Source organism: Cyrtonyx montezumae, unplaced genomic scaffold (genome assembly GCF_038088225.1).
Source record: "Cyrtonyx montezumae isolate F1298 unplaced genomic scaffold, pur_monq_1.0 scaffold_1, whole genome shotgun sequence".
NCBI classification, from domain to species: Eukaryota; Metazoa; Chordata; class Aves; order Galliformes; family Odontophoridae; genus Cyrtonyx; species Cyrtonyx montezumae.
This window is the reverse complement of record NW_027071825.1, coordinates 11,114,924-11,141,056: the sequence shown is the minus strand read 5'-3', so window position 1 is coordinate 11,141,056 and position 26,133 is coordinate 11,114,924. Positions and strand designations below refer to the sequence as shown.

General features: G+C 39.7%; 2 protein-coding genes across 3 annotated transcripts in view; one reads left to right on the top strand and one right to left on the bottom strand.

Moving 5' to 3' along the window:
* ADGRL4 (adhesion G protein-coupled receptor L4) overlaps window positions 1–4,196 on the top strand; it is a 74,699-nt gene extending 70,503 nt beyond the window's left edge. For both annotated transcript variants that reach the window (XM_065740743.1, XM_065740734.1), the window contains 3 exons: window positions 322–413; window positions 1,988–2,156; window positions 2,671–4,196. In XM_065740743.1, coding sequence (XP_065596815.1) covers window positions 322–413; window positions 1,988–2,156; window positions 2,671–2,733 — 324 coding nt within the window. In that variant the 3' untranslated portion in view covers window positions 2,734–4,196. The remainder of the gene's footprint in view (window positions 1–321; window positions 414–1,987; window positions 2,157–2,670) is intronic.
* PTGFR (prostaglandin F receptor) overlaps window positions 1–26,133 on the bottom strand; it is a 308,369-nt gene that overhangs the window by 151,147 nt on the left and 131,089 nt on the right. The gene's annotated exons all lie outside the window — the stretch shown is intronic.

Genomic DNA, 26,133 nt, shown 5'->3' with positions numbered 1-26,133 from the left:
TTTAACACCTCTGCTTACAGGAAAAAAAAAATCTGGGCGTGAAATCAAAGAGATTTACCAATAAACATTTGCAGTCTTTTGGTAAGGATACTGTTAAGATAGAGTTATTACCTTGTTTGATCAAACTTTATTACAGGGCTCGCATTTTTTTTAATAGACGTGGGCCAGAAGAGAGTTTCCCCTCAGCTCCAGCACTGGATTCTCTAGGTCTTTTTTATATACAGAAAATTTATCTGACTTGTTTCATTTTAATATGCAACAGTTACTGAAAATCAAGATCACTCCAGTTTGAATTATAAAAGTTCTCTTTACTCTCCCCAGGTTAATTTGCTGGCTTTTGGAGTGATTATTTATAAAGTATTTCGACACACTGCGATGTTGAAGCCAGAAGTTAGTTGTTATGAAAATATAAGGTAAGCTTGCTATTTAATATAATTTTAAACTTCTGTTTAAACAGAATACAGCCAAATGAGAAATTAATGATTCAAAAACAATGATTTAAACTTCTGGAAGATTTGTGGAAATACCAAAGTGGCTTTCTTCTATTGTCATATGTATTTGGAGATAAACTCTGCAATCTTTATCCCCCCTGACCAAAGCCTTATGCAGTAATGCTGGGCTTATGGGAGATGTATGAAAAACACTACCAAGTGGTCCATGTCAATCAGGGAGTAAAGGTTGGTGGTAGGGTTAAAGTAGTAATTTTCCTCTTTTTTTTTCACTTAAGTATGTTCCACAGCCTCTATACAAGTCAAAACATGTCTGAATTGGGACCAAAATATTTACCTTAAATTAACAAGGCATGCAGAAATCCTGTGATAAGAAAATCAAGCCATCTTTATTAGTAGTAAAAAGTCCACAGTAGGACACTGTGTTTCTATGGTGCTGAGGGTTGGGGGGGCTGTTCCTCTCCAGGATTTTTACTTTGCATGCTGTTATGATTTTTCCATCAACTCACTCTCTTTAAAACTGATTTATAGGAACCTTGAAAACCGTTTGTGCAGGAAAAGCTGAAGTGTACTACAGGGAACATTGAAAACAACTTACTGTTTGTGTTGCTTAGGAACACTCCTGCAGTTTCAATGCATTCCACTAGATTTATAGTTAGGATTTAGCAATTGTTTGATTGATTACTTTCTCTTATTCCTTACCCTTCATAGCTTCATGTGGTGAGCTGGTTTTAATGAAGTTGAAAATTACTCATTTTCAGAGGAGCAGTGCTAAAAATGTCTGTTGTTCAAAGGAAGTCCTGCAATGACTGGGCTGAGAATGAATAAGAAAGTAATCAGTGGTCTCATTTCCAAGACAACATGCTGCAATTTGCTTAAGTCTGTGAGCAGGGCTCTACAGTATGTTGGGAAAAAAAAATAATAGCCAATCAATTCCTATAATTTTAAAGCATCAATACAGTGACCCAGGAAATATTTGAGAATATAAGTGTTATAAAAACAAAAAATATATTTTTAAAGAGAGAAAGCAGAAAAGTCTAGGTTTACAACTGGCACCATCTTCTGCAGTGAACCTGAGTGTCAGCCTAGAAACCCTTTGATGTCACGCACATGTACTGACCTAAGAGCATACTGTACATTTTTCTGGGTGGTTTTTTTTTTGGTTGTTTTTTTTTTTTTGAGGATAAGGGGGAGGAGGAAAAGCGAGGGAGTGCTTCATAACAGACATATGTTTTTCCTTGGGGAATTACACTAACAGTAGATTTAAATCAAATCATATGGTGCTGCAGTACACCAGAGAAAACATATCTGAAGATTAAAGAAGCCAGTGTTTTAAGGCCCTCCAGTTTTACTCTTTTGCTCTCCTGCAGTGATTGTGTGAGTTTATTCGTGGCATGGTGCTACAGCACACCCTAAAGAGCAACCCATGCATTTGCACTTCTCAGGCCTTTGCAGCAAAAATAAACTGCCTGGGCAGCATTCCCTATGCCAAAAACGAGGGAAACACCACGTGTTTGCATTTGTCTACATTTCCTTAGGTCCTGCGCCCGAGGTGCTCTTGCTCTCCTGTTCCTTCTTGGAGCTACTTGGATCTTTGGGGTCCTCCATGTCGTCCAGGGCTCTGTGGTTACAGCCTATCTGTTTACAATCTTCAATGCATTTCAAGGGATGTTCATCTTCATCTTTCTTTGTGTGCTCTCCAGAAAGGTGAGTGTCCCCATCCTCATGGGGAGCCACAAGGGGCAATCAGGTGTGCAATGCTCAGCCTTGAAGCAAAGTCGCAGTGCGGTTGGTTTGTCAGAGCAGGAAGAAACCCTTGTGCTTTTCATGGTGGTGGGAAGGGAAGAGGGGAAATACTTCTGTTGCCTTCTGGGGAGACAGAACTTCTCCCTTATTCTTACCTTTGCACATATTTTCTTCATGTTAAAAAAAAAAAATTGTACAGAAGATAGGAAAATGAACTTGTAAAACTCATCAGTAACCAGATGAAGCAATGCAATGGATGCAGTAAAGCTCACTTTTGTTCTATGCGGTTAGTAAAAGGATTCACAGTCCCCACACATTTTTGTGATTATGCTTTTTCAGTGTTCTGTCCTACAGTCACAAGCAACCCCACTTTAAAATATCTAATGAAGTGATCAGTACACAATTAGTTAGAGCACATAAAGATATATGCATAACTTTATCTATCTTATGTTTGTATTCAATGTTTTTCTTTCAGATTCAAGAAGAGTATTATAGGTTGTTCAAAAATGTTCCTTGTTGTTTTGGCTGCTTAAGATAAATAGAAGGACACCTGCATGAGCATCTTGGTGGAAAAGGGGAGCAACCTAGATCATGTCATTATGGATATTACAGGAAAAATGTGGTATTGTAAAAGTATGAAATGACCCAGTGAGCAGGCATGTCTCTTAACTGATTTTCTGACTGTTTTTGTACATATGTGTGCATTCATGCAAGGCGTTTATATAATGCTGTATACAAACAGTATACAAAACAAACTGGATTATTATAGAACATATATTAAGGAAGACTAAGGAAATAAGCTAATTTCTAAAGGAGCTTAGGACTTTTCATGACTTAGGTATTTTTTTCTGAAACAGATATGGAAGAGAAATATCAAGAACCAGCTAGCACAGCAGATTTTATGAATTATATGCTAGTGGTAACATACTTGCTGCCTTTTTGTAGTAATGAGTTTCTTACATTCAGTTGTGTATGACCATCTGCAGGGAATGGGTTCCATTAAAAAGTCAATAGATAAAGATCTGCTTCAGCACAGACTTTTGAAAACATTTCTTTTAATTTAAAGTAGATTAAAAAAGGAATTTGTTTAATATTATTATCTTATCACTCTGAAATATATATTTATATATTAATCAATTCTTTATTTTTATAACTTTAAAAGAATAGTTTAGATCTAATGAACTGAGGTCAGATCTGATGAAAGAATGGTATCAGAATGGGACAGCCATTTTGAGAGTGAAAAATCATTTTGTGAATACTTTGAAATAGATCTGGTTCTCGTTTTATTTAATTGTGAAAAAGACTGAGATCTGCTAAACTGGCACTATGATTTGGGTGGCATTGGGAAGGAAATACTATATCAAGTTTGTTACTTGATAGACACATGGCTTTCAGACCATGGAGGATCAAATTTAAAAGTAGAGTGGTAGAATTCACTTGTGCAGAAGAGTACAGGATTAAATTCAAGGTCACGTGCCTCCTTAAAATTATAATTACAGCAATTTTCTCTATTTGTAGCACCTTTGAGTCAAGCATTTGCAGACACAGATCTACTGAAATCAGAGAGAACTTATTGTGGTGCAAGCTTTGCTGCATCAAGGCATAGATATGTTATGTCAGCTTTCCCAGCTATGCCATCGTACTCATTTTAAAAGAATACTTTAATTTTTTTCCTTTTAGCACCTAGGTAATGTGAAGTGCTGAGCCTCATTCCATGCTGCCTTCTAAGGAAGTGTCTAGGATTTCAGAAGAAGCTTTTTATTTTTACCAGTCAGAACTGTAAATACATAGTTGTTTATAAATCCCACTGTTGTTTTGTCTGTTAAAATAAAGTACTACTCTGAATTTTATTTATATTAAAGGAATTCTTTTTTTAGTAATGGTCAGATTTGTTTGGATTTTATCTTTTTTCCATTTACACAAGGCTTTCATTTTATGTACAGCGATGATGTGCTTCATTATGTATACTTCATGTCTCTGTCAAAATTTTGGAAACCACAAGAGAAAAAAAAAAGTTTTTCAGATGGTCCTTTGAATGTAAAATATGTGAATAAATTGAAATGCTTAGCTTTCACATTTTAACATATTTCCCTTCATTTAAATAAATACAGTGGAGAAGTTCTCATGGTTATATATTATTTGCCCTGAATTTTTTGCTGTATTTCCTTTGCTGCTTTGTATGTTTCTCCAGGTTTGCAAAGATGCAAATATTACTGAGCAGAGTATTTTTAGAAGGATATCTACTGATGCATCATTTTTTAATCTCTTGCAGAAATCCAACCTATAAGTAAGGCTGGCTGGACAAAGTAGTATCTCTAACATAATGACTTCAGCATGCTTAGTGGGATTGAAAAAAGCTTCCCTGGAAAGAAAATATGTCAAGAAGTGTTTAGATTACAACTGTCTTTTTATGAAAGTGCATCTTTTGTAGGAAAACTGTGCTCTCCAGTATCTGGGTCAGATCATCATTGAAACTGTATTTTCTGTACACACAAAGATGAGTTTTATGTTTTAATGCAGTAAATAAGAGCAGATAAACTTAGTTTAGGTTTGTCACCTTTGAGCCTGAAGGATACTGTAATTGTCCTTCATAAAACATGTGGATATACTAATGGGAAATAAAAGGGTTTATTTGTCAGTCTTTGCTAACATGAGCCCCAACTCAGCAGAAATGGAGGAGAAGAGATAATGGACATAAACTGAAGAGAAAAAAAAAAAAGAAAGATTTCAACAAGACACCAGAAAAATCTTTTTCAACATGAGTCTATTTGAGAATCGGAAATGGTTGCACAGAGAAGTTGTGCAGTTGTGTTTAAAATCTTTGGAGTTTTTAGGACTGGATAAAGCCTTTAGCAAGCTGATCTCATACCTGACCCTGCTTTGAGCAGGAGATGGGATGGGATGACCTTCTGAGGTCCCTTCCAGCCTGAATTAGTTTATGAGTTTAGGACATTAAGTATAGAACTGGAAGAATAACAGCTGGGCATCAGTTACAGGCAAGGTAAGGAAACCTGTGCTCAAGTCATCCATCAGCTGAACAAACTGCTTTTCCAAAAATAAATGTGACCTATTTGCCAGATCAACTGGTAACTAGTTGGCTGGTTTGAAAAATAAAAACTGTGTTCAGCATCTTTTCAGACTGCATTCTTTTGAGGAAAATATGACATCTCTAGAGGGGGCCAGCAGGAATAAAAGACTCAAAACAGTGATTGACAAGACAGATAAAAGTAAAATGTTAAGGTTTCACTCTGAAAGCAAGTGCTTGCTGAAGAGAGAAATTGTTTCCATTAAGCCAGTCAAAGAGAAATTTGTGTTCAGTGTTGCATTTCAAGGTGTGCTTCAGAATATAATAAATAAGGTCTGGATTAAAAATGACTGGTTTATTCTGAAATAATTATTTCTTCAAACAATAGGACTTGTATTTCAAAGAAATAGCAACATTTAAGAGTTAATTATCATCACAAACTTTGAGATTTTCAGTCTGGCACAGCTGTGCTGATGGCCAGCTGATCTTTACCTGCTGGGATGAAGTAGGTAGGCACTGACTGCCCAAAGTAGCTTCGGAAGTTCCTCTGCTCATCAGTTTTCACAGTCTTCAGAACATGGTGATGCCTTGAAAGTCATGAATTTGTATACTCATGCATCTTTTCAACCAAATGTTGAAAGGAATGTCGTACATGGTGGCAGAAGAAGCCAATACTCACAGTGCTGGTTCCACCAGCTGCATCACTCCTCTCACCAATAATGCCACATTTACATCTTTGGCATGATATTCCTTTACAGCCTAGCTCAGAAAACACTCTTGGGAGGTGCCTGTTAGTCACAGAAGTCTCGCATTCTTCTTTGAGAACTTCATAGATTAGATTAAAAAGCTGAAACTTAACCCATGAAGAAAGTCAAAACTTTTTTTCCTTGCATAAAAGAGTTAACAGGAGGAGGGGAAAGAGCCTCAAGACAATGTCCTTCTGTGTTACTCTTTTCTGTCTGTTCTCATGCATTCAGGATACACAGTATTACTGTGCTGTGAAATTACAAAAGTGAAGATGTTACCTCAGTGAAGTCATCCCCCCAAAGCTATTTTAATATAAAATTAAGCCTTTAAGATTAATGCAGACTTGGAAACAGCTGGCCATCAATACAGTGATACTCCATTTAACCACAACCAAAACATCAAGTGCAAATGTGTGAAAGCATTTTCACAAGTTGCCTGGCTCCCTGCCAGCCCAGCCCTTGTAGCTGATGCTGTGGGCAGCCCGACCATACAGACTGCAGTGGAGTGAAAGACCATGCTGCCTTTTTCAGACTCTGAATCTCCATGACAACCCATTGAACAAAACCATATGGAGAACCAAGAGCCCTCGAGCATCTAGAGTCAGATACATGGCCACACATAGTGCCTGGAGGTCCTGGAACTGCTGCTTCAAAACAAGCCTCAAGATGTGACTGAGAGCGCCATAATTCTGTCAGCTTTACTGTTACACAGCGCAATTGACAGCAGTGATTTTACTAGGTGGAAAAAAAAGAAAAAAACAAACAAACAAGAAAGTAAGTGGGAAAAAAGAAAAGAAAGAAACAAAATGTAGCAGTAAAACCAACTCCTGAGAATGTGCTAATATTTTGCAATCTGAAACCAAGTGAAAAAGTAAAAAAGAAAAAGCACAGAAATTTTCATGACATTTAAATATGATTAATTACATATTATATTTATGATAATAAGACTTTATTTTCTTGTTGTTTTTTGTTGTTGTTGTTGTTGTCTTAGTTGCCTAAGGAGGCCTTAGTTTTACATCTTCACAATGTAGGTCTGACCTTTTCCAGGAAATCCATCTCCAGAACTGTCTCTTTAAATTTGGCAGAAGCTGTGCTTGTATAGAAGTTGTTTTACAGCTCTCTGTTTTTCCTCATCTTGCTGGTAAGTACTCAAATTTTATTGTGTTTACTCATTTGGATCCCAAGGAAATAGCATATTTTCATCAGGTTTTATAACATAGGGGAGTTTCTCTGTTTTCTGAAGCATTGCTGGATGTTCTAATTAAAACCAGCTCTAAGATTAGCCCTCAGTCTTCGCTGCAGTGCAACAGGCACATCCCTCCCATGTAAGTCTTTGTATTTATCATTGCTATTTGTATAAATGTTGTAGTCAGCTCTGAATCCATGTAAACCTAGCACCATTTAAATTAATTTTGGAAGAGTTTTGCAAGACACTGCTGAATAATTTAGTCAAATCCAGAATGATTACAACCAATTCTTCTTTATAATAACTAAGCAAGAACTCTCGTGCAAAAAGTTTTTCTTGTTGCTTATTTTAAGAAGCAATTCTGTTTATACTGTAAAATTTTTGTGTGAAATACTTGGTCGCTAATATCCATAAATCAGTTATATTTTAGGGTAGGGATGTATTCTTCCTGTGTTAGGCCCATTATTATTGAGACCAATGGATTGAGTTAGAAACAGCAGTCTTCAAAATTCCTTTTCTCTCTCTTTGAATGTTTCAGCAGTAAGCAGACTTCTGGCACCACCTTGGCTTCTGATGGGTTTCAGAAATAATTGTTGATGATACAGTAAATTTGTTTTCTATCCCTTGTGCTTAAATCCCAGACTCACAAACACTCATGCATTTGCTTGGTTTTATGCACGACTAAGTCTTTGGAGTTAATGAGACTGCTCATGTGCATAAAGCTAAGCATATGTGCAAGTGTTGCATGATCAGGGTCTTAGGATGCCAATTTGCAGTAATAACAGATTTGCATAAACTCATGATCCCAAGCACTGGGCTCCCTGCTCATTATCAATACTGAAATTCATTTAGCTGTTTCTCATTCAATTATGTTGTGGGTTTTGTTTATTTTTGCTATTTTTTAAGGTGAAGTTAAGGATGATTTTCTTGCTACTCAGGAGTTATTGCAGATTTCATTCCTGTTTTCTCTGACATATATGGGAGCTGTTCTCCCTGTTCACATATGAACAAATGCCCACCTTCCCCATGTTATCATCAGCTCATTTATGCTAGTGATGAAAGATCAGGTCACAGTTCTTAAGCTGAAAGTATGTTCCTTGCTTGATAAGAGAGGTGCAGAAATGCCATGCACAAATAGGGCTCATCAAACTCCTATGCACAAGTCTTGGCTTCCGTCATCAAGGGGTTAGGCCCTAAACTAAATTAGTAGCAGCTGTAACTCATTTGGAATAGATACCAGCTATGGGAGAAGCAGCTTGAACACCTCTTCAGCAGGTGGCTGGCACATAAGCAGAGAAAAGCAAAGTATATCCTCACTGAAGCTATAGTGTTACTCTCCTTATTCTCATCTCTGGATTGTCTTTGTTATGATCTTCACTTAATGCCTATAATATAACTCCTAAAGACTCCTTATTCTCAGAAGCAGTAGTGTATACAGACATTCTCTGAATGGATGGGGCAGGTACCAGTGAGAATGCACATACCTTTCACAGTCTCTCCCCTACATGTCGTTTCCAGTTCACAGGCAGTTCTTTTCCATCCCTAAGTCTAACCTGCAGAGGCTGGAGTGAGTGTAACATTTGACTTTGTAGCGGTGAATTGATCTTAGTGCTGCAAATGGTGATGTTTGATGGGCAGTAAAACAAAGGCTTGACTGTCTGCTAACTCAAATATGTAAGTTTTCAAAGGTTGGGAGGGGAGAATAAATTCATGAATAATATAGATGGCAGAAGAGTGATTATCCAGAGAACCACACACTTCTGTTCTGTCTGAACAAGTGAACTTGATAAAAAGCAAATAGTAGAGGGTTAAAGGAGCCAGTGTCATTTTAAAAAGGAGAAAAGGAAAAAAAAAAACAACCCAGATTTATGGATTATTTGGAAAATGAGAGAAGCATCAAATGGTAACAGTTTCCAAGGATGTCTCCCCTGAAGCTAAACAAAATTGAAAAGGCATCAACTGAATCCTAAAGCAACTCTCAATGATGTTCTACATGCTACCTTTTTAATGAATGATTTGTATGCAAAACTTCTAAGCTACAAAATATTACAGTTAGTGAATCAGGCAGCACTATCCTGCAGAAACAGCAGGAAAAAGTTCACAACAAGAGAGCAAGAAGGAAAGATCCTGTGGTTCTGCTCAGCTTCCAGGAAACCGTGTAAGCCTATGAGATGTATATACACTATCGCATGGCTCAAATGACCTTCGTTGTTTTTTTCTCTTTGAAAAGTATGTCTTACTTAAAATATATATGTGTGTGTGTATGTGCATGACATAGATAGACTGTAAGCCACAAATTCCTTCTGGATCTGACAGCCTTAGGGTACATCCATCTCATATACATCCTTCTCTGTATATGTTATCTGTGCTCAGAAGGACGATCAGGAGTACACTTTGTGCTTATGCATAGTCTACTACAGTAGCATAAAGCCTTTACTTTTTTTTTTTTTTTTTTTTTTTTGTTGTGATCTGTCCTTTCACGTGGTCAGTGTCATTCCAGCTACTTGAAGAAGTACTTGAAAGAGTTAGATTCTCTCAACTATGTACTGCCTACAGCCCTATCAGAAATGCTTACGTGTTGCATGGTTATTTCATGGCTATTTTAGGCCTTCTCCTCCAGGTCAAAGTTCAAGCAGTACTGATAGAGGATGTTGTAAGTGACAGTTTTGCTGTGTCTCTTCTGTGTACAAGACATACTGGTGAAGGGCTTTATGTAACAACAATGATGCAATAGTATCTTCTCCAGGGCTTGCATAGTGGCAGTACACGCTGACCTTGGAGGCCCTATCTGTCAGGTTCTGCAGATGAATATTAGTGGCTGCTTGCCAAGGCAAACATCCTTTCCAAGAAATGTCTGCTCTTGGGTCTCCCCTTTCTATATCAGGAATGGAAGGCAGTTTTTAACGAAGTGCTCAGGCTGTGGTTCCCAATCGCAGTGCGTGGAGGTAGCAGAAAAATCTGCCTGCTGTTGTGACAAAAGCAATGACTGAGCCAGATTCAGGTTGCTTCAGGTGTTTGCCAAGGGGGAAAAAAAACAAAAACAAATATGAATTGGCTGATAGCAATACAGAATTAGTGCATGCACAGGAGAGCACACCATGAGGCAGGAGGCTGGTGCTGTGCTGGGGGAAGACAGGCAGGATTTGATGCTGATGGAGAGCCCTATCCAGTAAGCTGCTGTCATACCCACTGGGCTGAGAACCTGGGTGCTGCTGCTACAGAACAGCACAAAGCAACCAGGAGCTCCCAGAGAAGGCTGCACAGGAAGGCTGAGATAAAGTGGAGGGGGGAAGGAAAAGTGATGTTGGTAGTAAAGTCTCTTGTTCAGCATTACATGAAAGCATATTTTCTATGATCTGTACCACTGGTGCCTTTAAGAGTACTTCTGCAGATTCCTGAGATTTCACAATGCTTTACTTTAGTGAACCTAAATTTCAGATTGTAACTCCCACATCTGTCACTAATGAGGGCAGCAAAACTAGAGATTTCTGAAAGACATCTGGAGCCGCAGAGAGCAAATTCTCTGGAGGCCAGCTCAGGAGGAAGGTATTAACCCTCTCAGTGCTGATGGAAAACCAGGAATAGCAGCTACTCTTACCGAATAAGAGTCTGCTCATACCTGAAAGTCTTATTGCAATTCCTTCCAGCATAACATAGCTTCTCCACAAGCCCAGGGACCTTCTAAGTATAACCACAAAGGCACCACACAAAGAGGTTGCATTGTCCCTTAGCAGGCTGGAGCAAGCTGTGGCCATAAAGTACAGGAGTGGAAGAGGCAGCCCAGCGTCCCATTGTGTGCTCCATCTGTACGGAGCCATGTCTGCTCCTCAGACAGCTCAGCTCCCCGCGTCTGGCTGCCTCAGTGCCCTGGCTTGGCTCCTGCAAAGTAGGCACTTCTGACAGACGCCCGCTCCTCTACCACTTCTTTGTTTAAATGGGTTCAAAAGTTCTTCATTTCCTGACAACTTTTTCCCCTCTTTTGTTTTAAAGCAATCAGTTAATTTGCTAACATCACCCTCCCTATCTCCTGATCTTAGGCAAGCTGGCTGGGTTTACTGGTGTCTTTATCGTGCATTCCAGCCATCATTGAGGAATGCAGGTCGGGAGGGAAAGGACGGGGGACGACTCTTCTGAATCTGGGAGGGGAGCGAGGTCAGGAGAGTGGGGCAGGCAGCGAGGGTGGAAGTGCAGTGAAGGGAGGTGCTTTAAAAACAAATTCATGCTGCACTAATCCAACTGCTGCTCAGCTTTAATCTGCTATGCGCTGCTAGAAATCTTTTTGTCTTCCTTTCTCTCTTTCTGTAGTTCTTGTTTTGCCTGTTATAAAATCTTCAGAAAACAAGCCTGTTGTTCGTACATGCTTTACAAAGTGGTCTGGATATTCCACATGACATGCTTTCATTAACTTCCTATCATGGAGTCTGTTTTGGATGGAAACATTAGAACTAGTTGGACGTGGGAACATTTTTCATAAAGGATGATGGTTATTTTGAGACTGTTTCGCTTTTTAGGCAGAATTTCTGTCCTAACCAGCTACAGAGTTTTTCAAGCTCTCTTCCATAAGGTTTACAGGATTGTGAACGAATATAGAATGCAACCTTTGTCTTCATTACAAAAGGGACAGGTTTTTAGAAGAAAAATACTCGTTGAACAGATTTATTAAAATAAAATATTGTTGTTTTGCTTTGGCATTTTGAGCTTGTTTATATGAGTGGAATAATCAGAGTTGCTCATGTTTGTTTTTTCCACTGCTCTGGATTTCCTACGTGAGCAGGACAGTCCTGCTTTATCTCTTATAATGTTCTTCCAGATCATGGTTGATCACAGAGGCATGACCATGAGGAAACTTGCCTTTACTTTTGCCAGCCGCATACCAATCAATAGAGAGAAATCTATTTTCTTTCTATCAAGCACTGAAAAAGAAGAAAGGGGCTGTCTTGTGTGCGTCAGAGTATACAGAAGTTTAAAGTAAACTCTTTCAACTATCTCTTTTTCTTGGCAGAACTTTCTCTGCCTTCTACTGGCTGAAGGGCATTGTAGCTCATGCAGTAAAAGGGGAAAAGATCTGCTGGCAGAGACTGTTTTCTTTAAACTTCTATTTGTTTTCCCTCCACTCTAGGAAAGAATGCAATATTTCTTTAAAACTCTGACTAATTAAAAAACCTCTGTTTTTTTTTCTTTTGTTTGTTTGTTTGTTTTTGTATTTTGTATTTTTTTTCCCCCTTTGACTGACGAGTACTGGCAAAGCCCTCAATTGACAAACAGGAAACTGAAGGACTTCCAGTCCCTGTAGGATGGAAGCAGAAAGGACTGCAGCAATGAGCTGATCCTCTGTGAGGGAACAAGTGTCACCTTCTAATAACCCACATGCTTAGGTGCAAATTTGCAAACTGCAGCTACCTAGGCTCAAACAAAGACGTTGAAATCAATGCCCTGACATTCAGGAGTTAGCAACATTCAGCTGCGAATTTTAGGGTAGAATAAGGTATATAAATGCTGGACTGTGGGTTTAGCCAGCTGATTGCTGCTCTTGGAAGTGCTGTAACTAAACAGTTCCCAATTTGAAGAGCAGTATTTAAGTTGCAGTTTCCATACCACTGATACCACACTGACAGGGCAGGTGCGTTCTCAGACCAGCAGCAGCTGAGGGCAGGCACCAGGAGTCAGCTGGCCCAGACCACTGCAGGCCATAGCTATCGCTGCCTGATGCCATGCCACGCTGCAGGCCACTGCTTCTTCCTGCCTGCCCTCAAGCAGCTGGAAACTGAGCTTCTAGTTATTTCCTTTATTATTTACTGTGGACTCTTGAGTGTGTGTGTGCATGTGCTTTTGCCCTGACTGGATGAGAATGAAGCTGAAGACTTGGAAAGGATCGTTTGGATAGAATGCTCAGTGTAGATTGGTGCTTTTCAGGGTGATGTGGTATCTGGCGATCTGTACTGATTTTCCATATATAAGAACAAGGTTAAAAAGGGAGGATTATCTGTCCTCAGCACAGAGGTGACAGCGGGAAGGCAATTGCCATTATATGTGCTAAATCTAGCTAGACTTACATCCAGTAGCTTGATAACAGAGCAAGGGCTGTTTTTCCCTCTTGCTTGTTTTTGCTATTGGTTATGTCTTGTTGTTGTTGCTTGTATTTATAGTGTCCTGCCACTAGGGATGAACAAAAAGAGCAAGAGAATAGAAATGATGAAAGATTAAAAGCTGGGACTTCTCCCTTCCTCTGTCTTGGCTGCACATCTCTACAGCCAGTGTCAGGTTCTCTGGTGTTCTCAATTGCAAAGTGCCAGAGATGGGACAAGCAGCTGCTTTCTTCTCCAATCTTCCCCTCTCTAGCTATTTTAGGAGAGTAAAGCTGATACAATGGCATTTTTGAGGCAGTTTGACTTGGTGGCCATAGGTGCTCACTGGCTTTTGCCTTTGAACTACGTTGCAGAGGCCTCGAGTATCACTTGGGCACTGCATCACAGCAGGCCCAATGTAAAGGCTCTGCTCTATGCAGAGGATTTGCAGAGCTGGAGGCACCTACATAGCCTTGGATAAAGTGGGGAGATAGCTGGAAAAGATGCTGAGGAGATTTTGGGGTCCTGATTTTGGTGTTTGACATTTAAAGAGCTCCTTGATATGCTCCCGGCTTCTGTAAGATCTGACCCTAAATATTGATCTGGAAAGTAGTAGGTTTATTTTGGCACTGTGAGCTCTGTTTCCCAAGGTGTTCAGGAACATAGATCTTCAGAGCCAGAAGGGATTAAAAATTTCACCTCCTGTGTAACGAAAAACTAAGAACCTTATCCAAAAATGTCCGCCTCAAGCTCCTAGAGGTGACGAGATATAGCAAGTCTCTTATAATTCCAGGATCTCAAGAATTCTTGTCCATTCAACTCCTTTTCCTTTCTCAAGTCTGCCGCAGCTCTCAATAAAAAGCTCCCAAAAATATATATGTAAATGTGGGGCATTTTACAACATACATGTGAAGAAGGCAAATGGGTTAGGCCTTTGAGGAAGCATGAATAGGTTAGGATTATAATTCATTGTAATGTCATGGCAAGCTGCAATTTCAAAGGCACAAGTCCTCCATTTTGTAGCCAATAACATTTTAAAGGGACAAAACCCAATTTGTTTTATAATCAATAAAATGTACAACTTCTTTATCTTATTAGAAGAGGTTGTTAGTTGCAGTCAACCATTGTCAACAGGCTGTTTGATCTATCAGTGAAACAAATCATTATGAGGAATACAGCACTGCGGCTGTGGTTTTGCTGTGTTTTTAGTGAGGACTGAAAATACTTCCATTATCGAACTCAAAAGTGAATTTGTGGAGTCACATTTGGGCTCAGGGTAGGAGATTGAGATTTAAAATAATTAACTACGCTATTCCAAGTGCCTCAATAGAATAAGGACTCATTCAGAATAGAGTGACTGCTCGCTATCCCTGTGAATGCATTTAAACTAGGCTTTTGTTATGTGCTGGTCTGCTTCAGCCTAACCTTAGAACTGTACAGGATTAGGGGGCACACATGGCTGCTCCTGAAGGGGCTAGGCAAGGGGAACCAAGACTTGGGTGTTGCTATTAAGACAGTCAGGAGGAGAATCCATGACAGGGAGTGAAGTTGTGAGAGACTTCTTGGCAAGAGCTTCCCACTGTGGCTGTAGCAATCCCTTCACTCAGCGGCACTGGTCCCCCACATATGTCTTTTGTGCCTTCATGTTCTTTAAATTGTTTGGCCCTATAGCAGTGTGCTGAAGGTGACTTAGGATAGGCTGAAGCTACAGATGTGGCTCTTTTGGGTGCATTTCCCATTAGGACCCACCCCTCCACCCCCCAGCCTCAGGGCATTCTCCCTGCAGCATAATGACCCACGGAGTCAGGGCTGGGCTCAGCTTACTTCCAACTCCAGGGGAAATGTGGGTCTCACAGAGGAGAGGGGTGCCGTGGGGTCCGAACCGATTTGAGATTGAGATGGGAAAATCAGGATAAAAGCTATGTGAAAAGCATCGTCTGAATTCAAAGGTGATGCTAATGGCAGGCATACCCTTAGGTCATGTAACTCCTGAAATAAACTACAAAGTAGCCCAGTAAGTCAAGAACAGATTTGCAGCTCCTCCTCCACCACAGACTGTGTTTTTGGCACTTAGCTCATAAGAAAAAAAAATCTCATTCACTTGGCAAAATACGGGGGGCTGGGAAAATCAGCACCTCCCTTGAGACCTTCTTTGCTGGTGAGGGAGTGGAGGGGGGCTGCTTTGCAGAGCAGGTAGCAGTGCCTTAGGAAAGCACCGCGGGGAGGTGGCTGCGAGCAGCCAGCCCTGCCCCAGCTCCCCTGAGCACTGACTTCGGGATCCCCTCTGCAGCCTTTGGAGCTACTTCAGAAGCTGCTTGAAGCTGGATGGGGCCCAGAATTGTCAACAATCTGAGTAGCCTCCCGCGGTCCTGCTGTGAACTGATTATCACATCTAACAAAATAATTTGCTGGAACAAATAACACTTCAGGCTCTGTTGTTTCAGGTGAATCTTAGTCCTAGTAAGTATAAATTTATAATACCAGCCACAGCGTTATGAGTTTCCCAACAGTCAGGCTTAATTCAGATGCATATTTCAGACCCTTATGGGGACACTCTCATCTTTGTACATTGGGATTTGGAGATTTACACGCATAATTCCCATTAACACTAATAGGAGTTACAGTATGCACATATATTCCCTTCTTGATGCAGAGATTCCCCCGTGAGGATAATAAAGACGTTTTAAATTCTGGTTCCATGACGGTTTGGTGTGATATTACATATACTCAGACACCAGCCCCTGTCCTTTCCACGAGGGATTTCCCTCACAGCCCCCACCGTTACGGCTGTGCACCCACCTCGGCTGAGGCATGAATTAGGGATAACACGGCGAGAAAGGGCTCACAACGGGTGCTGATGATTATTTAAGCTTGGAAAGCACCCGTTTACCTCTATCCCAGGGATGAAAAAGATGTTTGCAAGCAGACGCTCTGTCCTTTACCTGCCAGCTCCGTGCCCCGCAGCCTGCCAGGGCCGGCGGCAGAGCCTGAGTGCCACCTGCTGGGCACAGGGCTCCGGCGGAGGGCGGCAGCTGGACACAGCTGGACGGGTCCTGCACGAGAACCCGAGCCTGAGGGGCATGTGGAGGTGGAGAGAGCAGCGTGAGGTTCGCAGCGGTATAAATAATTGGTGATGGTGGTGATGTAGTGCGAGGGAACGTGACACATAGTGGGAGGAGGAAATACGTATTTTCCTCTCAGTCTGCACAGAATCCATTTAAAAATCAGAGCCAGGGGGGAGGGGAGAGAGAAGAATGAGAATAAGCTCTCTTTGGATGGTTAGCTGAGGAAGGGAAATAAAATGAGAACTGACAGTGTTTTGTTTCCTGACATTTATTTTGCAGTCATTAAATGTACTGCTGGAAAACTTTGGTAAAGTACTCACTTAAAAGGATTTAACCTGATGTTTAAATGAGCTGCCCAATCAAGGCCTGCAGGGTACCAGAATATCCTCTCTGGAAGTGTACTCATTACAGACTGTTGCATTTGCAATGTTTTGCAAATGCCTGTTTGTCTAACAAGATATACTCACATAAAATGCATTTGTAACATAACAGCAGTTGGAAAAAATGCCATAAATATTGTACCGTGTCTAACCAAAACTTATTTGTTGCGCTCAGTTCCCTTTTTAGTGAGTGTGAAGTTGACCCTGCTGGAATTAATGGCTTGTTACATGTACAAACCATGTGAGAGAAAACACAGATTATGTAGCATTTGAAGGAATAGTTGTTTTTGAGGGGGATTTGAGGGTTTGTTTGTTTGTTTCTATGCTGGTAGCTTTGGTGATGATGTACTGGTAGCTGTGGTAGATCCCCTTACTGCCCCACTGTGTTAAAGTCACAGGCAACTGGTCCCCAGTGTAGGAGAGATAGCCCTGTGTTGTGCCTAGAGCTGAGCTGCCAAGGTATCCCTTGTGTATTTCTGCCTGCTGAACTGGTCCTAGGTGTTCTTATTCCATAACCTCAGAACTGCAGTTTTGTTGTATGTATGAATTGCCAGCAAGAGTTTATCATCATGGTGAATGTGAAAGCTACAACCCTAAGCTCTTTCTCCCAGATTTGTGTTTTAGCCTAAATAGGACTGTGAAGCCACAACTGTTTTGTCATTTCCAGCACCTTCCAAGATCTATCTTCTAGCGGTTACCAAGTGGTGCATGGAAGAGGTGTGTTGTCACATATGCTCACACACCAGCAGTTCATTCCCTCTTCATGCATTGTGCTTCACTACTTCATGTAATCTAAGAATTCGGCCTTCTATGCACTTCTGTATCTGCAAACAAAAAATATGTGTTAATAAATCTTTTCTATGTGCTGTGAAGTACTGGAGTATCTCCCAGCTCATTGCCATTATGCGTATTTTAGATCACAGGGCTGATGTCTTATATTTGGAGGTTCTGCAGAGGGTGTTGCTTGCTATGCTAGTGACACAGCTTTGGCTACAAGCCCTGATCCAAAGCCAGTTGCAATCAAACAGTCAAAGGGCATGTCTACACAGCATAAAGAAAGTGTAATTGTAGTTTGTCCTAGAATTACCCTTGGTAGTTTAATCCAGCTAGCATGAGAAATAATAACAGAAGTAAATGTATAATAACGTGCTACCAGAATCCAGGGCTCTCTAATGTGGATTGGTGGTACCTCCTGGAACCCATCTCCATAAACAAGCAGAACCTGCCCAGGTCACATCTGTGACCAGCACTGTGCTGCCAGTGTGCCATGCTACCTCTGTTCTTTCTTGGCAGCCCCAGTCGGGGGAGCAGAAGGACCACTCTGCTCCCAGGGCATCATGGCCACAGCTCCTGCTTCAGTCTCCATGAATGACACAAGGCCACGAGTGCCAGAGCTAGTGTCCCAGCTGCCCCTTGTCCCAGGTCAGGATAAGGCTGTCTGTGTACAAACTAAAAAAGGCTGACTTCAGGAAAACAGGGATTGCAGCATGGTGTGCCAGCTGCCATGGGAAGGGAGAAAAACCTGGTCTTCATAGCTGGAGGGAGGGAAATACTTGGGAACATGAAAGAAGTTTCAGGAAAAAAAAGAGGTAGGAGGTACTTAAGAATAAAATATATATTATTTATACTATAAATATGTATATAAATATGTACATAAATACCTATTTTACATGAAAGTGTGTATACATATCTATATACCTGTGTGCTTAAAAACACGTTTAGGTATAATTTAATATGATTATACATACATGTACATTCATAAGCATAAAGATGCATATACTGTGTATTAACACAATTGTAGAAATCCAGAGCACTTAAATACTTTACAGGTTTTTGTAAGCTTCCCTCCCTGTTTCTAGGCTCTGGATAATTATTTCAAAGCATGGGTCTTGCTTCAACAGCACTGGCTCTCTCCTTACAATACTGAGAAGTAGAAAGATAAAACTGGCAAACTGGCCTTCTCCCATTCCAGTGTCCAAACATTTTGTCCTGGAGAGAAATTACTTATTACCATTGCTCTAAGTTACTGTTCAGGGTGTATTTATGGTCTTATACCTGTGACAGTTTTTATATCATTATGCAAAATCGAGGGTATCTTTAAAAAGGTACAGAAAATACAATCTATTTCTGCCATACGTGCCTTAGAAGGGAAAGAGATTTGCTGTTTGTGAATGCTGTTTGGTCACCCTGAAATTTGAGGGAAAAAAAAGAAAGAATACAAAGAAGAGGAATAAAAGAAAGGATAAAGAAGCTTTACATTGCTGACCTTTCTTGAAGGCAGACTTTGAGCAGATCACTTTGACCTGTCTCCTGTCTAACTGTCAAACTGATTATTTGTTCTTCGTCAGTGCCTGAAACAATTGCAGGGTAAGGGTTTATTTACTCTTTTGCATCATATTGAAATCATTTAATTTAGTAATTGTGGAAAGCAGGAAAAGAGGAGTTAGAGAAGTAGGTAGGAGCAAAAACGAGAACTGGAAAGACTAAGGACTTTAAGACAGGGCACCAACCATTCATAATCCTTGAGATCATGTAAAAAATCTTACTGAACACCAAAGCCTACCACATAACTTCAACTGATGGAAAGTAAATTACTGTTTGAATCAAATCTATTTCCCACTAAAACAGTAATAACAATGAGCAGATATGTTTACCATTTACCTACACTTCTGTCAGAATCAAAGGCTTGGAGGAGGGAAGTGGTTACTAACAACTGTATCTGTTTAGTAAATATCTGAACATCTTATTTAACATGCTGTAGTCTCTTCTCTTAGTCCTTTTGTGTGTTCAGTCCTATGTAAACTATTGCAAAGCAAAACATAATACTCTGACTGAAATTTAATGTGAATAAGAGCTTTCTTGCAAATCTCCTCTCCATTTTCCAAAGCTGTTTTCAGGGTGCTGTTTTTCCTTCTGAGTCTTCCATTATTGTTTTTCATCATGTTGCATTGTTTTTAGAAGAAAGGTGTTTCAAAAACACTAATAAAGTGTTTAGGAACAATAACTCTGCTGCCTTACTTAGGCACTACTGTTGTTTTCCACAAAGCCACACGTCCTTTCTTTGACAGTAAATAATAGAGAATACCTAGGAATAAGCTTAAGAACAAAAAGCAGTATATATCTTTTCTCATTGCTGCCACCAGAAGCACTGGGTCTTTTTTAATCGAGGTGTCATAGCTTTGTACAAATCTTAATGGACATCTGTTAACGAAACTTTCCAATTGCTTTTTGTCATTATGGAAATGGCCATATTTCATTGGCCATCCGCCTTGTGAGAAGGAGCCCTAAAGCTTAATAACACATTCAGTAAAATGTCTCCTTTGTTTTGAAAATGCTACTTGCACTTTAATTTGCTTTCCTTGTTTTCTTAATAGAAGACAGTGAAAATCTTTTTCTATCTAATCTTTCCATAATTAAAAAGTAATCAGATTGGATTATCTTTTTTATTTTTTTTAAGAGGAAAAAAAGAATTCCACCATAATGTACTTAGAGGTATTTTGTCCAGGTAACTTTATTTCACAAGTTCCCAAGTAAATGTCTGTTCAGCTGTGATATATACTTCTATTTGAACATGTGTCTTTAATTCTCCTTTAATTTCATCAGAATTGCACATTGACTGGGAGTCCTGCATCAAAGCACAATATTAATTTATACCAAATTAATCTCAAAAATTTTTTAGTGCTCATTCTGTTTTGAATTGACTTTCTTTTTGCTTTAGCAACACCCAGAAGAAAGGAAGATTACGCAGTTCACGTGCATGCAATACTGCTTGTCAGTAGCCCATTCCTTCAAGCTCCCAATGTTCCAATTTCTGGTTAGGCCCTTCAAAACTAATGACAAAAGTCTGCGCAAATATTTCATTTACCTTATTTACAGAGCAGGTATATGAGAACACTAAAGCTCCATGCCCTTATTGATTGGATTTTAGTGAAATCAGAGTAAAAATTCATGTACCAGATGATTTTCAGGCAGCTGCTAGCACAGAACATTTCACTGATGGATGCCACAAAACAGGAGGTCACGCTGCAGCATATGCACTCGCTTGTGCTGTGGAGTGACTTCATTTGTATGCAGCAAGGACAGTGAAGCATGGGGCTGCCTCTGGAGGGAACATTCAATCCTGCAAACATTTATGACACTGCAGGCTAGTCTGAGAAAGTTTACCTTGCCCTTGTCCGTGTAAAATGTTTTGTCAATCAAGGTTATCTGGTCAGAGCTTTCCTGAAGTCTCAGCACTGCCAGTTTATGGAGTAAAGGGGTAGAGGGGCATCAGAGAGACTTTTGCAGTGTCTTGTGGAATATTTTTTCAGAATAGCTGCTGAACCAGGACTTGGAATTTCTGACCTTGGTTTCAAGGGATTGCTTTGGACAAATTAGAAACCTTTAGCCTTTCTGTATCTTTGCCACAGTTTTAAAGCAGGATGCAGATCTCTCTCCATCATGCAGAGCAAGGTCATCTCTCTAATGCTGTTTAATGTACACGGGATCCTGATCTCAGCTGGGATCTATGGGCATTATTTTTTTTAACAGGATAAATAATGAACAAGTAATCAAAATCTTGCTTACTATTTGTCTGAATAAATGACATGAGCATAGGAAAAGAGAGCTAAATTAGTGACTGTGCTACAGTGTTGGTAGAGGTGAAACTGGTTTTCTGTATCCTGTTTGTTCCTGCTCTTTTTTGTGAAAGGCACTATCATTACTTTTTCTCCTTTTCCTCAGTTTTTCCGTAAGTCCCTGTGAATAAAGCTTTTTGTTTTCAAGTTCTTATTTTATATTTTTAAGTCTCAGGGAGTGTCTCAAATCAAAGTTAAAAAAAACAATTCATATTAAAAAATGAAATGTTTTATTTAACCCCAAGCAATTCTTATTTCAATTGTGGATAATTTTGAGAAGTTAAAATAAGAAAAAAAAAGATGAGAGAGAGAGATGCAGGTTGGCATCAAATTACTTGGAGATTTTTAGGAAATGTCAGTGGTGAATCAGAAAAATCAATTATTTCTATGGATCTTTTCTTAGCTCCTTATTTATATAACCCATACATCTATCATTCCTTTCTCTGCCTCTTTCATTTCTGTTCTTTTCTTGTACCTTCTCCTCTTCTCCCATTCTGAACAAAATGTAAGTAGAGTCATCTCAGGTTTATATTTTCTGCTGTGCTGCTTGTTATCTTATTATCCAGAAACAAATAAGCATCTTTTATATCTCTTTTATCCCAAAGAGGTCAAATGCTCCAGAACTGAAGCCACAGCAGCTTCTCTTAAATATAGCTTAAATGACAAGAGAGAGCTACTTATTTAATTCTTCATTCCTTGTTTTTCTGAGAAAATAAAGTAACACTTCATTGAGCTTTACTGGGTATTTGTCATCCAAAACATATTATTTTTAATGAAAGGCATTACATTTTGTTGTCATTGTTGCTGTAAACCAGTAGAGGTTTTTTGTTTTGCTTTTGAGTTTGGTGTGCAGAGTGATGTCATCTTCCATAACAAGCGTCATGATGAGAATTAACTAGAAAAAGTGTCTGATGAAAAGAGCTTAGACAAGGAAGTACAGCAGTCTAAAAATCACAAATAGGTAGTGTGTGTCGATTTGGGTGTCTCTTTTTAAGACCTCCAGTAAATCAGAGTTTTAATACAAAACTGATACTAATGAGTGGAAAGTCAATCCCACATTTTAGAAGTGATCTCTTGTGTGGTGACAGTAACATTTTGCTGCATATGTAAAGGTGCTCAGGTCCATAAAGTCAGAGTGTTAATTCTGCAGGAAGTACAGTCAGATGCATTCTGCTCAGGTGCAGAATGTAAGTTTGTGGATGTGGGCTGTGGCTTACAGAGACAGCAATTTTCACTGGAAGGAATCCACACCAGTGAAAGGCACATGTATGCACATGAGTATGTGAAGACTAAGAAAAAAAAATCTGGTAAAGGGGGAAAATGTGCCTGAGAACTGGTGACCTTTAAGGAAGGAAGTGACATGCCAGAGATGGTTTTTACCTCCAATTCAAAAGCCAGCTATCACAATGCGCTGGGATTAGTTTATCTGTGCAGCAGCTCTCACTTGACAAGCTGGCTGAATACTATATATATTCCATTTCCTACATCTCTGTTTTGTAGGCTCACAGCTACACTAAATCTGGGCATTTGGATGTCTGCCTGTGTGTTATATCTCATTTGGGAACAGAAGCACCGGGTTTGCTCGTGGAAAGATGTGAATGTACTCATTTTTAGTTGTAATCTTAATGTATTCTTAAGCTGTTGGCCTCTTTGTCTTTTCCAGTTCAATTTTACAGTGGTTTTGTTTTGTTTTAAGTAGATGTCCCTTAACTAAGATCTTGTTCATCTCCCAGAACCTTTCTGAGTTTGGACTTGCCCAGCATGGAACAGTAGCAAGGAGGGAGGGACAGTAGAGAAGAAAGGTGCACAGGGACCATTTGGCCATTGGCATTATGCTCCCAACCACATATCTGTATTCTTTGTTCTTTCTAGTAATGTAACTTTCCAATCGTGTAAAGAACAGCATGCCAGGAAATACAGTAGCAGTTAATTTGTTTCTGTGCAGTTCCCAACTGCCAGAAGTCAAGGGAGCAAACTAGAACGCAGTGTATGCTACAGTTCATATGGCTTCACTGTGCACCATGAAGGTTGCTGATTGATGCAGTGTGAGTTTACCCTCCAGGACACAGCTGAGGTTATTGGTGGGACGAGGAACTGGAGATTGTGTTGCAGCTATTGGCTTCGTTCATGAATTGTTAATATAGAAAAATAAAAGAATTCACTCAAGGCAATCAGTTCCCCTTTAAAAATACAGCAATTCACCCCCCAAAAGTGAAAGAAGGCTTAAGTGATAAATTGCAGGAATATTGCTTTCACATTTGACACCCATTATCCCTGTTTTATATTGGGAAAATAGTATCATTAAGCAAAGTAGACAGTGCTTTACAACTATTAGCTTATGAAAAGATTCAGCTACTACATAAAGATAACTGTTATTAAATAGGAACATTTTGCAAAGTATTTAAAGGATAAGAAGGGAGAAAAGTTGTCTTTGGTGGTACAAGTCTTTTTTCTACATGCTTTCACCATGGAAGAAAAAAAAAAAAGGCATGTCTCACATCTTTAAGACAGAACAATCAGAGCTATTTGAGTTGAGAGGCACTTAATGGGAAGCAAGATTCCCTTAACAATAAATGCATAAGTCTGTATGAGCTGAAGGAAGTTGCTGTCCTCCAAAAGCAAGGGAGTGCAGTAATTGCTGTGTGATTAATTTCTGTGGTGAAATGGCAGCACCTATTGTTCTACCATTGAGCAGAAGCAGGGTGGTCAGCATACAGCTTGCCAGGGTGAAGGGCCAGGCTGAATAGTGCCTCCTTCATCCTTGCCAGCTTTTCAGGCATAATATGAAACCTCTTTCACCAGCGACCTTCATGTAATATTCGTTTTCCTCTACAGATCATAAACACTCACTCAGTCTTAAAATACACTATCTTGTAAGCTGTTAAACTAAAAATATGTGACCAAGTTTCAAAACCTCTGCCAAACAACCCTTCCTCCTAATACTCAGAAACCGCTGTCCTTTCTATCTACATGTCTACTTAGAGGCAGATAAAAACAACTTCTCACTATGCTTTATCCCTCTGTTATGTTTCTTCCCACCGCATTACACCCCAAAGGCCCTTAGGGAAGGGAGAGAATAAGGCTGATAGAGAGGGGGCAGTTCTTTCTCTAACCTATGCCCTCTCCATTCTGAACAAAAAGCATCTACATCTATTGAAACCATTAGACACCATCCCATATGTCAAGGCTGCTGCAAAGCACAGCAGTGTTGCAGATGCAGGGATTTGTGAAAGGAAAGGATGAGTAAAAGTAGGATGGTGAGGGCTGCATGAAGCATCAAACAGAGGCACAAGAAGAGAACTCAGAGCAAGGGTTACTTTATGCGTGGAGTAATGGCTAGAGAAAAAGTCTCACAGATCTCTTCCTTGCTGTTTCTTATGCTTTGTACCCTGCTTCTGAACTGTGGATGCTTGACCCCATAATTAGTTGTCCCCTTAGCAATTACCCCCATATTTTGTTTATCTCTGAGGTGAAAACAGCATTTTCTAATCTCCTGGGAACATCCTATTCTAACTTACCCCAGGTTTTTAAGTGGAAGTTGCTAGGGATAAGCACTGATCCTTACTGACTCTAAGCAATAAAAGACCTGGAAATCCTTTGTTTCTGACTTGCAAATGTGGACAAGGGAATGCATTTTGTACAGTATGTGTGATTAACATGAGCCTCTGGCTCCTGTTTGCCAGCACCCTATCTTCTATTTCAACACCACTGTTCCAACCACCAATTCCCTTGTCCCAGATATGGTCTTCAGGGGCAGATGTTCTACACCAGAAGCTCACTAAAATACCTTCACTAGCCTATTTGGTCCCACCAGTTTCTTCTTCCTGCTTTCTCTTACATCTCTTGTTTGTTTTCTTATTTTCCAGCCTTCTTCAGCAAATGAGAGCTCTCTGGTCCCAACCTTGCAACACTGCCATATTCAGAAGAATTACTGTGTACTCAGTCTCACATCTGAATTAAGTTCTAATAACCAGAGCAGTTTGGGAAGAGACAGAAGTATTTGCTTTTATTATTGACTGGTATTTCGAATATAGAGATACTTCAGCCTCTCAGTCTAGATAGATATTGCTTCAATGTAGATGCTGAGCTTTCACCTAGTGAGAATTTTTTCCCTGCCTTACATTTTTATAGTCCAATAGGCATGACACACTACCCACATTTTGTATTAAGAGTGATTTGCTCCAAGAGCAACATGGAACCATAAATTGAAACCAGTTCTTCTCAGGCTATATCCATTGCCACAACTACAAAACCAAATTTTCTAACTCCTGCAGGCTATTTAGGATTTGGAACTCAGAAATATTTCACAGTCTCTTTTTCTTAGTACCTATAAATTGAGTCTTGCTGAAGCAAAAAAATTGTTTCCTTATAGCGATGTTTGTAGCTTTACTGTGTTTTGTCATTCAAGATCATACACCACTAAGCATATTTTCCATGTTAGATAAGAATGTTCAACATCATAGATATTTTTGTGAATATCAACTATTGAAAATGTTTAAAAATTATAATCCAGATGTAAGTGCATTTATCCTTAAATTATACTATATCAAATAACTCCAACATGTGTTGCTTTCATAAGTACATCAGAAATGCTAATGCATCATATATTATGACTGCTGACATGTATTTTCAAGCATGTCACTGTTTTGTACAAAACTTTGTATTAGAGCTTTTTAGTTATCAGGAAAGGTGCTCCTTGAACTTTCAGATGCCTGGACTTTAATACTGCTTTATCTAGGTGATTCAGATTGTATCTTTGTATGTTATAATTGTGCTCATTGTCACCAGCCTATTCCTCATGCTACATTTTGGTCACTTATCAAGTGAGTAAGCACATTTTCCCCAGCCAAGCATT